The 13,987-nt window shown below is 31.1% G+C and overlaps 2 protein-coding genes across 2 annotated transcripts; one reads left to right on the plus strand and one right to left on the minus strand.

The window, feature by feature from the left end:
- Positions 1-2,592: 2,592 nt before the first annotated feature.
- On the plus strand, positions 2,593-4,315 carry LOC137830360 (large ribosomal subunit protein P2y). Its single transcript, XM_068637649.2, has 4 exons — positions 2,593-2,790; positions 2,861-2,952; positions 3,323-3,552; positions 4,084-4,315. The coding sequence occupies exons 2-4, from the start codon at positions 2,865-2,867 to the stop codon at positions 4,108-4,110; spliced, it is 345 nt and encodes a 114-aa protein (XP_068493750.2). The 5' UTR covers positions 2,593-2,790; positions 2,861-2,864; the 3' UTR covers positions 4,111-4,315.
- A 4,605-nt stretch (positions 4,316-8,920) lies between these two features.
- MDAR1 (monodehydroascorbate reductase 1) lies at positions 8,921-12,689 on the minus strand. Its single transcript, XM_068637646.2, has 10 exons — positions 12,563-12,689; positions 12,110-12,181; positions 11,139-11,190; positions 10,794-10,874; positions 10,515-10,633; positions 10,216-10,435; positions 9,994-10,112; positions 9,781-9,906; positions 9,532-9,672; positions 8,921-9,387 (listed from the first exon to the last, which is right to left on the minus strand). Exons 1-10 carry the CDS (start codon positions 12,608-12,610, stop codon positions 9,064-9,066), a joined length of 1,302 nt encoding a protein of 433 aa, XP_068493747.1. The 5' UTR covers positions 12,611-12,689; the 3' UTR covers positions 8,921-9,063.
- Positions 12,690-13,987: the final 1,298 nt, after the last annotated feature.

The following is a 13,987-nucleotide window of genomic DNA, read 5'->3' on the forward strand; positions in this document are numbered from 1 at the left end:
GCAGCGGGGCGGACTAACCCGCTAACCCGCAAGAAAAAAAAATTGGCACTTAATAGCAGTTGGGCAACGTAATTAGGTTTTCACAAAAATTCAAAGAAAGAAACCCAATACAATCGCGTTAATAATGTTTATATTTAATATTTTTGAATTAATGTTTATGTTTATGTTTAATGTTTTGGAATTAGGTATTTTTAATGTTTTGGAAGTGGGAGAATAATGATATTTGATATTTATCTTAATGTTTTGATACGGGGTAGACTAACATTTTCAACCCGCTAACCCACATTAGCCCACAGTCCACGCGGGCCAGCAGCGGGGCGGACTGACCCGCTAACCTGCAAGAAAAAAAAATTGGCACTTAATAGCAGTTGGGCAACGTAATTAGGTTTTCACAAAAATTCAAAGAAAGAAACCCAATACAATCGCGTTAATAATGTTTATATTTAATATTTTTGAATTAATGTTTATGTTTATGTTTAATGTTTTGGAATTAGGTATTTTTAATGTTTTGGAAGTGGGAGAATAATGATATTTGATATTTATCTTAATGTTTTGATGTTTCACTATGTTTGAAAAGGAAGAAAAAACATTTAGGTTTGATAGTAACAAATATATAGATTTAATTTGACAATTTTTTAAGAACAAAATGTAAAAAAAAAATATATATTTAATTTTATTTTACTTTTAAAAAGAACGCGGGCTGGCCCGCAAACTCGCAGGCCAGCTCTTATGCGGGGCGGGTCAAGAATTCTAACCCGCAATAACTTTGCGGGGCGGGCCAATGCGGGACGGGCTGGCCCGCTTTGCCACCCCTACTATTAACCCTTTCCACCCATTTTCTGCAACTTTTTTTACTAATGGTACGCATATTTTACATTAATTTTATTTTATTACAATTTTATTAATTTTAGCTATTCTTATAAAATATTTATACGAAATTCTAAATTTTGTGCATAGAAATTTGAAATATATGTTAGTGTTTTTACCATTTCAAAAAGTACTTTACAAATAATTTTTTTTGTACGGAACTTTTGAGACAATTCTAAAAATACTTTCTATAATTGTTTTACAGAAAATGTTTTGAATTGTCACATAATTACTTTATGAGATTTTCTAAGTGCCTTCTCTATTTTGTATATTTTATAGACATAAAATAGTAAGAATAAAGTCATTCTATTATGCAACATCTATACCCTAATTCAACATGACATCTTAGAGATAAAAGACTTGAAAATATAAATGAAAATTGAGATTTTTATTATCATATTCATATCACAAAAGTAATATTTTCACTACTTCGAAAAGTATCTTCGGAGGGAGTTTTGGAAAAAAAACTTTTGGTATAAATTTAGAGAATATATATAAATGATCATCTCTGAAAGTATTTTTTATGAAAATAAAATCTAATAAAGTATTTTTTTTGGAAAAAAAATCATAAAATATTTTTTGAAATTATCCTATAAATGACTTTCTATTTTCATTTCATGTATTATTTTCACACACTTAAAAATAATAAGGACAAACTCATTATCTTTGCCACATATGTAACCCAATTCATTGTAACATCATTAGAAGAACAAAAAGTAACAATATAAATGTAGTCATACAATAATAATATAACAGAAAGTAATTTTTAAGTTACTTATCTTTTTTAATTCGTAGTGTACCACTGTAATCAACAATTTTTTTGTTGCCTCATCTTTTGAATTATTTACCACCTTACTAGCATGCTCTTTCATGTTTATCTATACATAAAATCAATTTAAATGAAACAAATAATAAAATTTGAAGGGTCAGAAAGGTATTTTTCTTATATATAATTTTAAAAAGTATTTTCTGAAAATTTTCAAAAAGTAATTCGTGGGACAACTTTGAAAATTATTTTTAGGAAAATTCCAAAAACAACTTTTCAACACAAATAAGGAAGCATTTTCTAGAACTATGTGGAAATTACTTATTAAAACTATTTTGAGAGTTAATATTTAGAACTTATCCAAATGATAATTTCTGGAATATAAAAAAAATGACATATATTTCAAATTTCTGTACAATATCACAAATTTAATGAAAATATTTTATATGAATAACTAAATTTAATAAATTGCAATAATAATAATTTAAAATAAATTTCCCATACCTTTAATAGAAAAAGAAACAAAAAAGGTGGAAATGATTAAGGATACAAATAAAGTAAAGGGTACAGAGTAGTGTGTATACATTCTTTTAAATAAAAGGGTAGTTTTGACATTAACAGTTAAAATAAAGGAAGGGGAAGTGTAAACAGAAAATCAGGACGATATAAATAGTAAATACCCAAAGTCACACATAAAGGCCGTACTTGCTGATTAATGGGCCTAATATAGGTCTATATTTTTTTGCACGCTATAAATTTTTTATTCCCATAAATATGAAAATTCTTATTTTATCTTTGTGGTTGAAGAAAAAATGATTTTTGAATTGTAGATTCTTAAAAAAAAAACTTGATTTTTGATTATACAACCTAAAAGTTTTTTTTTTTACTTTTGAAATGCATAATCTAAAAGCTTTCCCAGGTAGCGATTATAAGGAGGGCAATTTGATCTTTTAATTACCATATAGGAGTGAACATAAAAACTGTGGGGATGCAAAAAGAAATGGCCACAAAGCCCAGGAAGCTTTGGTTTTGTTTCTGCAAAACCAAACCCTAGAAGTATGACACTCACTGCTTCAAATACAGCGCCATAACATATCATAACCCTTAGAATTCGCCGTTTACTCTCTGCATCTTCACTTGCTCCAAATCTCTCTCAGGTTTTCTCCTTTTCTCTTTCTGTATGGTTACAGTTATTGCTAGTGTTACTGATACTGTATAAATTCCCAGGAAGATGAAGGTGGTTGCTGCGTATTTACTTGCCGTCCTCGGAGGCAACCAGAGCCCGTCCGCCGCTGTCATCAAGGATATTCTCGGCTCCGGTGCGCTGCATTATTCTCTTCAATCATTTATTTATTTCTATTTTTCAACCTGTCAAATTAAACATGTGTAAACTAATTAGGTTTAGTTATGAATGACAATATTATTATGTTCTTAGTTTAGTTTAGGTTTAGATTTGTTGCTCCGTATTTTTTTTGTATCATTAGTACAGAAATTGGTCAGGGAGTTTCCTTTATTGAGTTGTGTTTGTACATGATTATTGAGTTGAGATTCGTTGTCCCATCTGAATTTCTTTACAGTACAAAAAATAGGTGAAAGGGCTTGTGATTTTTTGTTTGGTTACGTGGTTATTGTGGAGAGGTTCTTGTAGCTGAGGATTGATCAATTTTTCTTTTTGTTTTTTACTTGCAGTTGGTGCAGAAGCAGATGATGATAGGATAGAACTCTTTTTGTCTGAAGTTAAGGGGAAGGATATTGTTGTGGTTATTGCTGCTGGTAGGGAAAAGCTTGCCTCAGTGCCCTCAGGTGGTGGTGGTGGTGTTGCTGTTGCTGCTGCGTCTGGGGGAGGTGGCGCTGCTGCCGCTCCTGCCGCTGAGGCAAAGAAAGAGGAGAAAGTCGAGGAGAAAGAGGAATCCGATGATGTAAGTTTTATACCCTAGCTGCTTCATTTGTCTTTATGTATTGTAGTTGTGATGCACTCACTGTAAATGGTTTCTAAATTATGGTTGGCATGTGAGTCTATTTTGAGTAGCATTTCTGCTGTAGCAATCCTCTAAAGGTTCTTAATTTGGTTCCTTGTAGATTATAGAATAGCAAAAGGCAACTTAGATACATGTTTTTTATGGTACTTTTAGTTTTATTCTTTAATCAGAATTGGAGTTTTGGTCTCTTTAGTTTATAGAACAAACCTTTATTAGGTGAATTGGGAAGCATTGCTAAAAATCACATAAGTTGTATTTATGTTTTCTCTCAAAACATAATAGTGTCAGAGAACTTCCATATTGCCACTATGAACTTTGAAGTTCATAAACCCTAAACTTTATATATTATTTTTTTATATGGTTAATTAGCTCTGTATAATATCTAGTACAACTTGCAAATTTCAAGCTTTTACGTTTTTGGTAATCTGATTTCTCTAATTGTTTATCCTTCACTTTTATTTTGTCTTGCAGGATATGGGTTTCAGTCTCTTTGATTAATTGGTGTAGTCTATTCAGCTTTGTCCAGAACATATTTTCAATTGACACTAGAGATTCTGCGTTTGTCAAATTTTTGTTCTAGAGAGTATTTAGTGTGTTTTATCTCAGTGACCAACCAAGTTGGATGAATTTTATTTGATATTTTAGTTTATTGATGTTATGGAATTTTATTTTGGCATCAAAGGAAAAGTTCATCTATTTTTCTTCTTTTGTTTTTACTATGGCTATCATCATAAGTTAGAAGTGATATTACTGTTAGGATTCTGATTATTTAAATTTCTTGCCAAATGCTTATTGGTGAAAAATGAAGTCAATCCCAAATTCTCTCAGGTTGAAATGAACATAGAACGTTTTTATTTTAGTACAGTTGAAATTAAGTGGATGAGGTGATTTTACCGGTTGGAGAAGTTAGGTTCACTAGCTACTTGCAAAAAATGTTAATTATTAAATGTTAGGTTGCACTAAGGGTAGATGGATGTTAACATGTTTCTAATATTTTGGAAGCCATTTCTCTTGAACCACACTAGCTAATAAATGTTGATATTGTTTTTCCAAACGCAGTATGCCGAGTTCGTTGTTCTACCTACCTCAGTAATCTCTTTAACATCGTATTAAGATAGTCATGGAATATAATCTCATATTTGTTTGAACATGAAGTGAATCAATTATAAGTTTTGATGCATGAATTCAAGCAATGTAAGATAATATGAAATCAGAGATATAGAATACATTCTTTTATTTATAGACTTGTCTTGTTGAAAACATTCTTCTCAATTTGTTTTTTGACCCTAGTGTGCAATTTTTTTACAAATTGAACCTTTTCAAAACTATCACGTAAAGTTAAAGTTTGGAAAATTTAGAAGGTCAAAACGTATTAGTTGAATGAATATGTTCAAAATCTCATATCAATTAGAGACATCATTAAATCGTAATATATAAATCAGTTATAAATTTCATCTTGCAACTCAGACATAAACTTACAGTTATAATATCAATCATCGACAACTCTAAAGTTGTTGTGACGAACTGAATATTTAATAACACGCTTGAAATGTTCATTCTTAAGTTTCCATGAATCATGTATTAAAGTAGTTGAAGGAAAAAATGATCATGTTCCTTTCTTGTTCTTCTAAGCCCAAATACAAAATTAATTGATACATCCATCCACGGATAATTAGTGATACAAAGAGGAGTATAAAATTCATGGGTTAAACCTTAGATGTGGCGTTTTTACCGATAATGCACTTTTCACAAAAAAAAATTACATGTTTCCTCACTTTTGGTCAAAAGAAATAATTATGCAATATAAGGTTTTCAAAGTTCTTAAATGTCTCATTATCCACTTGCTCTTGTATGAGTAAATCCCTTAAAGATCCTTTGGGTACACAAATCTTTGCATGACCTTTTGGAGCGCTCATGGAAAACCTTGGAGAAGTTATCCTCATTTTGATACACTTTCTTTGTATGAGTAAATCTAATAAATTGTTTTAAGAGTATAAAGCAATGTATATCTTCTTAAAAGAGCATCTATAATCACATTTTGCTTATGTTTAATCATCTAAAAGAATTGTCCAATCAACTATACCCACTTTACATCTATCTTATTAAGCTTGCGTTAACCTTTCAAGCATACCTATGATAACTATGAATAATGAATTTTTTAGGCAAAATGTAGCATGGTCAAATTCGCATTGCTCTAATAAGAGCATCAAATTCATTATCACAAGTAAAGTACTTGATTTGACTACTTTTGAGTTTTTACTAAAGTAGGTTACATGGTGTGCTTCTTGAAGTAAGACAACTCAATGCTCACAATTAGAAGCAACATATTCTATCTCAAATGATTTGGTATTGGGTAATGCTAGGATGAGTGCATTGATCAAACGTTTATTAAGTCTTTGAAAAACATTTTCTTGTTTTTTGGTATGTTAAAACTCTATATCCTTCTTCACTATCTCATTCAAAAGGAAAAAAATGGTATTGGGAATCTTTTACAAAAATGTTTATAATGAAATACCATATTAACTCTATATATAAGGTTGAACAAAGTTTATCAAATGCTTTTTGTATTTTTTTTAAAAATAAGTCGTTAATTAGAAGTTCAATGAGGGTTGTCTAATAATTTTAAAACAATTCACAAATATTTTTGTTAGATGTTAAAACAACCAAGAGTTGGTGCATGAGCAATAGACGTAAAATGTAACACTTCCAATTTTTATACTAATTCTCCCAACCTAAGCTATGTCCTATCCCTTTTACAAATAGTAAAATGTTACACAAATTACACTTGATTACAAGTATTATACATTGTCATTTCTGGCTCATTCAAGTAGACAAATTCATTTTTGGTTATCTTTTCATCTCCATCTTCTTTTGAGATAAAACACAAGTATTTTTTAACATTAAGTCATTTCTAACTTTACCAAGTACTCAATGTCACCCCTAGCCTTGCAACAAAAGTTGTTTGAAAGTGATTACAACAAAACTCGTTAAAGAGGATATAATCTCATTATATTAAAGAATGACTTCACTTAATAAAGGTTTTACTAATAAATTTGACTCTCTTTAAGTTTTATAGCATACGATTTTATGATTTAATACGTAAAATTCTTATAAAATTGTTGTGCACACAACAATAAACTCATGTAGAATCATCTAAAATCCTTTTTGTCATTTTTGAAAGGAGAAACTTCTATATATAGTGTTCTTGAATACCACCATTGGATCTTCATTGCTAATATTTCTCATTGTGTCAGTTTGATTGCAGCTTGACTGACAACTTGTTTTGTAATACTATGTTATACGCAAGATAATATTTTTTTTCTATAAATTCCTTTATAGTATTGGCATTATCAAAGTGAGCATACAAAGTCAGAAATTTGGTCTACTGTTTGACGAATAATCTTGAGGATGTGTAAGTCATTGTTTATAACAACATGATTAATTAATTTAAAATTGTGTCTTGTGATATCCACATGTATATTGCATATATTTCTAATGTTGACATCTTCTAAATTTCATCTTATCTTAGCATGACATCTAGTCTTCGCTTAGGTTTTTAAAGTGTTAGTCTTAAGTTACGCACGCAATCATTATGTTTATAGTGTGTCTAGTCGCTTCGATTCTTGGTTAGACTATGTGTAGCATCACCTGGACTTTATATAATGTTGAACACTTCAAGTAACATCATCTAAGCTGGATTTAGTCATCTAACACTTCATTCTTTTATATAGACTTTTATCTTTTGTGTCCTCACCTTTCTTTTTCTTATACATACTAAGTAGCTTTTAACAAGCTTGTTCATGAAGTTAAATAATATTTGCATTATCTTCTCTACCTTCATCTTGTTCTTCCATTTATAACAGTTTAAAATATGATTGTTGTAGAAAAAATTTCATATTGATTCTTTTGTTTTAATTCTAATATTGTACCTCTTCAATCTTGATATATCATGTTGCATTATTTAAGTAAATAGTTTAGGATAAATAGTTTAGGATTTAGAATTTAGAATTTAAGGTTTATGATGTATGTATACATGGTATATAAGTTGTATTCATATGAAAAATATGTCAAATATAAGGGAAGATTAAATTATGTATTATTTTTTTTTCAGTTTTTTAACAAGTTGGGTCTCAAATAGTTATTACATATGCAAGTTTTTAAAGTGATAAACAGGTTGTCAAAAGAAGTTTATAAAAAAACTTGTCATTTTGAAAATTCTCTTTATTTTGTTAATGCTGATTTCATACTATGAAATTTATAACATGTTGATCGTTTAAGCAAAAAGTTGCAAAGATGATAAATATATTTTATTTGGAGCTGTTGGTATTCTTCTAAATAAAAACCAGGAAAAGTTATATAACTTTTGGCTAGGCAAAATAGATCTAGAACTCTTACAACTTTCAACCATTAGGAATTGTTTTATAATGAGAATATGAGTGACTAATTTTACTCTTGAGGCTTGGATGAAAATATATTTAAACTCTCTAAATACTTGAGAATATGTGACTAATTTTACTCTTAATAAGCCTTGGTTGAAAAGATATTTAAACTCTCTAAATACTTGATTTTAAATTTAGAAAAGGTTTATTTTAATTATATATTTTTTCTACTCTCAATACAATACATTGAGAGTGAAATTTATTTGTAAAGGAATGAAATTACAGTAAATTAATTTATATTTATTTGTATAAAAGTTAAAATTTAAATAATTTAATGAGTTTACTATATTATTGAGATTTATCAATGATTGTTTTATTTTCAGGTAATTTTCATAAGTGGGTAATTTTCTGAAACTAAACTTTAATATTTTTATACTGTTATTTATCACATTCTTCATTTTTTAATTATTTAAAAAGTTTTTTTAACTTCAATTTCGATTTCTTATTCATCTCCTTATTTTTATCGCTTTATTTGTAGTACTTATTTTTATTTAATTTTGAACAAAATATCTTATTTTTTAAAAAGTGAACAAAAAAACACTAATTTTATAGCTTGAATGGAGCGCTAATACTGGCATTCGATACTTAATTACAAATTGCTAGGCAAACAAGAAAATAAACAATTGTACCAACATGTTTGCGCCCTACTTAATCAAAAGACACTTAAAAGATGGCGAGTGGTTGTAAACAACGATGATTGGTGACGAGTACTAGAAGATGGAGAATTTTGTCACCCAAAAGATTCTTATTGCGTAGGAATATGACATCCTCCCGTTAGAATGAAGGAAAGTGAGATAACTGATAGCTGCTGCTTATCAAGTGTGGAAAGCGTACGCAGAACCAGAAAGTTGCAAGATAAAAGAAATAGATACGGTAAAACATATCCCTTGCAATCACATTTAAAAAAAACACACAATAAAGTTCCCGAAATACATAATCCATAGTAAACTGAAGCTAGTTCAAATACAACCTGTGCAAATCAGCAAGCATCATTTCCTTCCTAACATAACCATTATATTTTACTAGCAAAGGAAAGGCCTTCCTTGGCAAGCTGGTCTACATCCGCAACCGGAGGCTGGACCCTAGCAACTTTAGCAATAGCACTGTTTTCTTCAGGAGTTCCATTCTCCAGAAACACCCCCACAACTTTCCCATCTTTAATCCAGTATGTCCCAAACTTAGGCTTTGGTGACGCTGGTTCGTTGTCTCCAAATAGCACTGTGTCACCAACATTGTCGCCATAGAATTGCCATGACAGATCAAATGCACGGGAATAGAAATATGGAAGGTAATCATACTCCTCAACTGTTTTTCCATCCTCAGCTGCCTTGATGGCCTACATAAAACACGTTATCATAGCGTGAGAAACAGAACAGCAAGCATATATACATCAAATAGGTTAAAGGAACCATTTAATGCTTTCAATACAGGATATCAGGATCGAGAGGGCATGGGCCAGTGATTTAGAGAAGCTTCTTACCTTCACAGCCTGTTCAGCTGATTTGCGAGAATGATCAACATGTTCAACTCTTCTCAATTCACCGTATAATTTCAAAGGGAAAGTAGCAACATCACCAACAGCGTATACATCGGAAAGATTAGTTTTGAAGAAGGAATCAGTCTGTAACCAAAACAAATGCTGTCATTGATATTGATAACAAGAATCACTATTCACTTAGGATAACATTTTAGACACTGCCAACAAGTCTCTGGATATGCTACCACTCACCTTGATTCCACCCTTATCCTCTTCAACCTGCCCTTTGAATAAGGCTGTTTGTGGCCTTCCTCCAACGCCAACAACAACAATATCAGCTTCCAGGACTCGGCCATCCTTTAGTTTGACTTCATTTACCTGAATGGTTGATGAGTTATTCTAAGTTTGATTACGAACTTTATAATGCTATCCCATGACAGGGTTCGAGATTACAAACAACCATACCTCTCCATCGGAATTAGAAGTGAATCCAACAGCAACAGTTCCTTTAATAATATTGACGCCCTTATTTGCGTAATACCCCTCATAGAATGCAGCAATGTCGGCAGTAAAAAGTCGTGGCACTGCAACATCAAATAACAGTGTTAGTTCATATATGTGTGTGTGTGAATACTCCCCATGCAGGTAACACGAGAGTGGGTGGTGTAAAAAGAAACATCCACTTACTACACCAAGGCTCCGGGTAGACCATGGTAACATCAATATTGTTTAGTTTCAACACTGCACTAAGCTCCAGACCAATGTATCCTCCTCCAACAACCACAGCTTTGCCATTCTTCTTTGCCTTGATTGCCTCGTACAATTTGTCAGCATCGTCAACCTCTCTCAAATAAAATATGTTTTTCGCATCAGCTCCTTCCACACCAAAATCTGTCAGTCTTATAACCTGGCATATGATAGTATTAGCATTAGTACGAGACGAACCGGGACAATGCAACATCTCTACTATCTACTAGCATCCTTACTGTTGAGCCAGTTGCAATAACCAAAGTCTGATAACTGAATGTTTCTCCTGCGGCACTGATCAGCGATTTTGCAGCAAGGTCTGCCTTTACTATTTCAGTGCTAAGAATTAACTCTATCCCTGCAATCATCAGAACAATTTGTAACTTTGTATTAGAAAACTGTTAAGATCCATTCTTCCATTTACTTCCGCTTCACTTAATATATAGTCAACGATTGATTCCTAACACCATCGAGTAACAAGGCTGAACTAAAACAATGTGGGTAAAAGCCAAAGTCACCTTTCTCTGTGTACCACTCAGGAAGCAACCTTTCTCCTCCACTTCCAACACATACATGGAACCCAGGAAGTCTAGCAGGGGCTGCAAAATTAAATTGTGACACCAAGGTAATACTCAGTGAGACTAGCAAGGCCAACTGATATTTAAATTTCAATGGAGAATTCAACAGAGATGAAAAGTCCAGGATAAACAATAGACATAGCCTCGATTAAATTCAACCCAACAATATGTTTTAAGAGATAAAATTAACAGAACACTAATACAACATTTTAGCTACCAATATAAAACCCATAAATGGATTGAGAAAAAAAAGAGATGTACGAATTAATAGCATTACAAACTTACACTCTGGAAAAAGGTAAGCCTTGCTCAGAGCAGGACGTTCATAAGGTGCTACCTGTGCAAACATATACATTATACATAACGGAATATGAAGCAAAAAATAATTGCAACAGGTTCAATGGATAAAAATATGATACAAAAATTGACAAGAATAATGTATCATCAGTGGAGATACTACAGAGATTATGCATGAAGTTTGCTTTACCATTTTAGCCATTGGAAACTTACAACCAGATATAAGCATTCAAGGAAATGGCAATAACACATCTCAATAAAACTGACACGTTAAACTGAAAATAGAACCATTCCTATTCGAATATTCAACTATATTAATTATAAGATGTACAATTCAAGATTGTACTTGCTAATTATTATTAGAATCACACGATTTACTATTCGAATCACACAGTTCGATATGATTTGACTTCCCAAGGATTCATATCATTTGAAGAATATGCATGGATGAATCAGAGCGATTTCGTATCATTGATATGAATTGCATAGTTCAATATTTTTCCTTTCTTATTTTATTTTTACCATTTCTTATCAAAGAAATTGAGAAGTTTGATAAGCTTGAATAACTAAACAAAATTTTTAAAAAAATACAAATTTTTCAAATGTTTCATTTTAATTCTTCTGAAGACATCGCATAGGCATTACTCATTCACTGTTTGGCTATTTCATTGCTCTATTTTCAATCTTCTAAAACAGAGACTTCACATAATCAGTTACGATTTTGAACTTGTTCATGAGACATACGGTCATTTTCTATGAAATTGTAAAATTCATATATGTAATGATAATTTCAGGTTGATAACCTTCCTAAAACAAGACAAATAGAAAATATGTCCAAGTGAAAGGAAAATCAAACAGTGCAGGATAGAAGCATCAACTTACGGCGAAATGAACTACTGAGATTTGCGAAAATAGAAGGCAGAAAATACAGATTAATAATCTATGAATAAACTATATACCGCTTCCTTGGATATGATAGCCAACTCCCCTGGATTAACTCCCTGTTTGACAAACTCCCTCGCCGCATAACCCTGCGATTTCGAAAACTAATTAGCAACAATATCCACAAATCAAAACAAGAGAAAATCAAAGCGTCTTCACAATGATAAATGTTTTCGTATTCTGGAATAGCGCAATCCAAGCTCACAGCATTCAATAGCTAACGCAAGCCACCGGAAATGCGAATCGACCTATTCGCATTCTGTTAACGGATTCTAAAACTCAATTATTCGATTCCATTACTAAACTCAATCGGATCAAGAAGAACACGGAGATAAACGCAAATTACAGTAGAATTTCGATATCAGTGCATCTCAAAGCGAATCGAAGAAAGTAAAAACCGATAGAGTGGAAACACAAGGTAACAGTGAGAAAAAAAAAACGAATATGAAAAGAGAAAGTGAGGAACTAACAGCGGCAACTCCTCCACCGACGATGATGTATTTGAAGGTCTTGGCCATTGAAGTAAAACGAGAAACGCTGGAATGGAAGCTCGGTTGAGTGAGAGCGATGCGATGCACTGGTAATGAAAAGATCAATGGTCTTTGGTGTGATTGGTCTGATCCTTTTATTAGGTCTTGGAGGTTATTTTGGGAATGCGGACCGTGAATGTGAAAGGAATCTCGCTGGCGTGGCAGGTTCGTTGACCGTTCACAAGGTTACTATGGTGCCTTAACCAAGATTTTCGACTGAAAAATAACAAATTTGCTTGTTTCAAAAACCAACCAACAAGGGACATGAAATCCTTCCATATTGGAACAAAATATCAAAATAAAAAAGAGACAAATAAATATTATTTCCGTCAATTTATTCTGAGAAAGTTAGTTGAATAATAATGTTTCAAAAGTTAATAAATGGTTATAATTTAAAAAACACAAGTCATGGTTTATACTTAAATTATATTTCTTTCGATATGTTATGTCAATGTATTAAAACGATTGAAAGAATTATTATAAGAATTTTTTTCTTAAAATGATTCTTAGACAACCATCACACCAATGAGAAGAAGAGTACTGATAGAAAACCATATATTTCACATTTCAATGAATTAACATTTTATTTATTGATTGATTTAAAATATTATTATGTATGTTTTTACTGTTAGGATATCAGAGAAACTTTTCTCATAAAAAAAGTATAAGTTCGACGTTAGAATATAATAGAAAGAGATATAAATGATAATAAAAGTATTAGTAAAATATAATTATCAGCATTCCATCTTGCAAACATGACTATCCTTCTTTTTTAAATGAGAACTATATCAATTTAATGATGCAATTGCAGGTAGAGCATGTGCATGCTAAATAATGTTTAAATTAGTAGAACAATAACTCTCTCTCTCTTTCTTTTATATGTTTACATATATAGATTGTATCAGATATATTTAATTCTGATAAATCAATTATTAACAAACGTATATTCGTGTATTTATTTTCAAAAATATATTATTAAAACAACCATAAATTCTAAACTAAACAATATATTTACTAGTATTTTTTGTTTATCTCTTTTAGTTATTATTTTGTTAATCTTTATTTTATTATTTGAACATTGAATGTGTGAACTCATTCTTCCTTTAAAATTTATTAACTTATTGTTTGACTAATTTATTATTTGAGAGTTTTCTTTTAGATAATCTTCATTCAATACTTTTATATCGTCTTCGAACTTATTTGGTTGAAAGTCTCTTAACAATTTGTCTAATGGTTCTTTGTTTCCATATAAAAACATTTGATGAGCCTCTCTATAATACTGAAGAGCATCACATGCACTTGTAAAATATGTTCGTCAGTTATGTTATGCAATTAGGGAGCATCTGATGCGGATATAACCATTAA

This window comes from Phaseolus vulgaris, chromosome 7 (genome assembly GCF_051622355.1).
Source record: "Phaseolus vulgaris cultivar YP4 chromosome 7, ASM5162235v1, whole genome shotgun sequence".
NCBI lineage: Eukaryota > Viridiplantae > Streptophyta > Magnoliopsida > Fabales > Fabaceae > Phaseolus > Phaseolus vulgaris.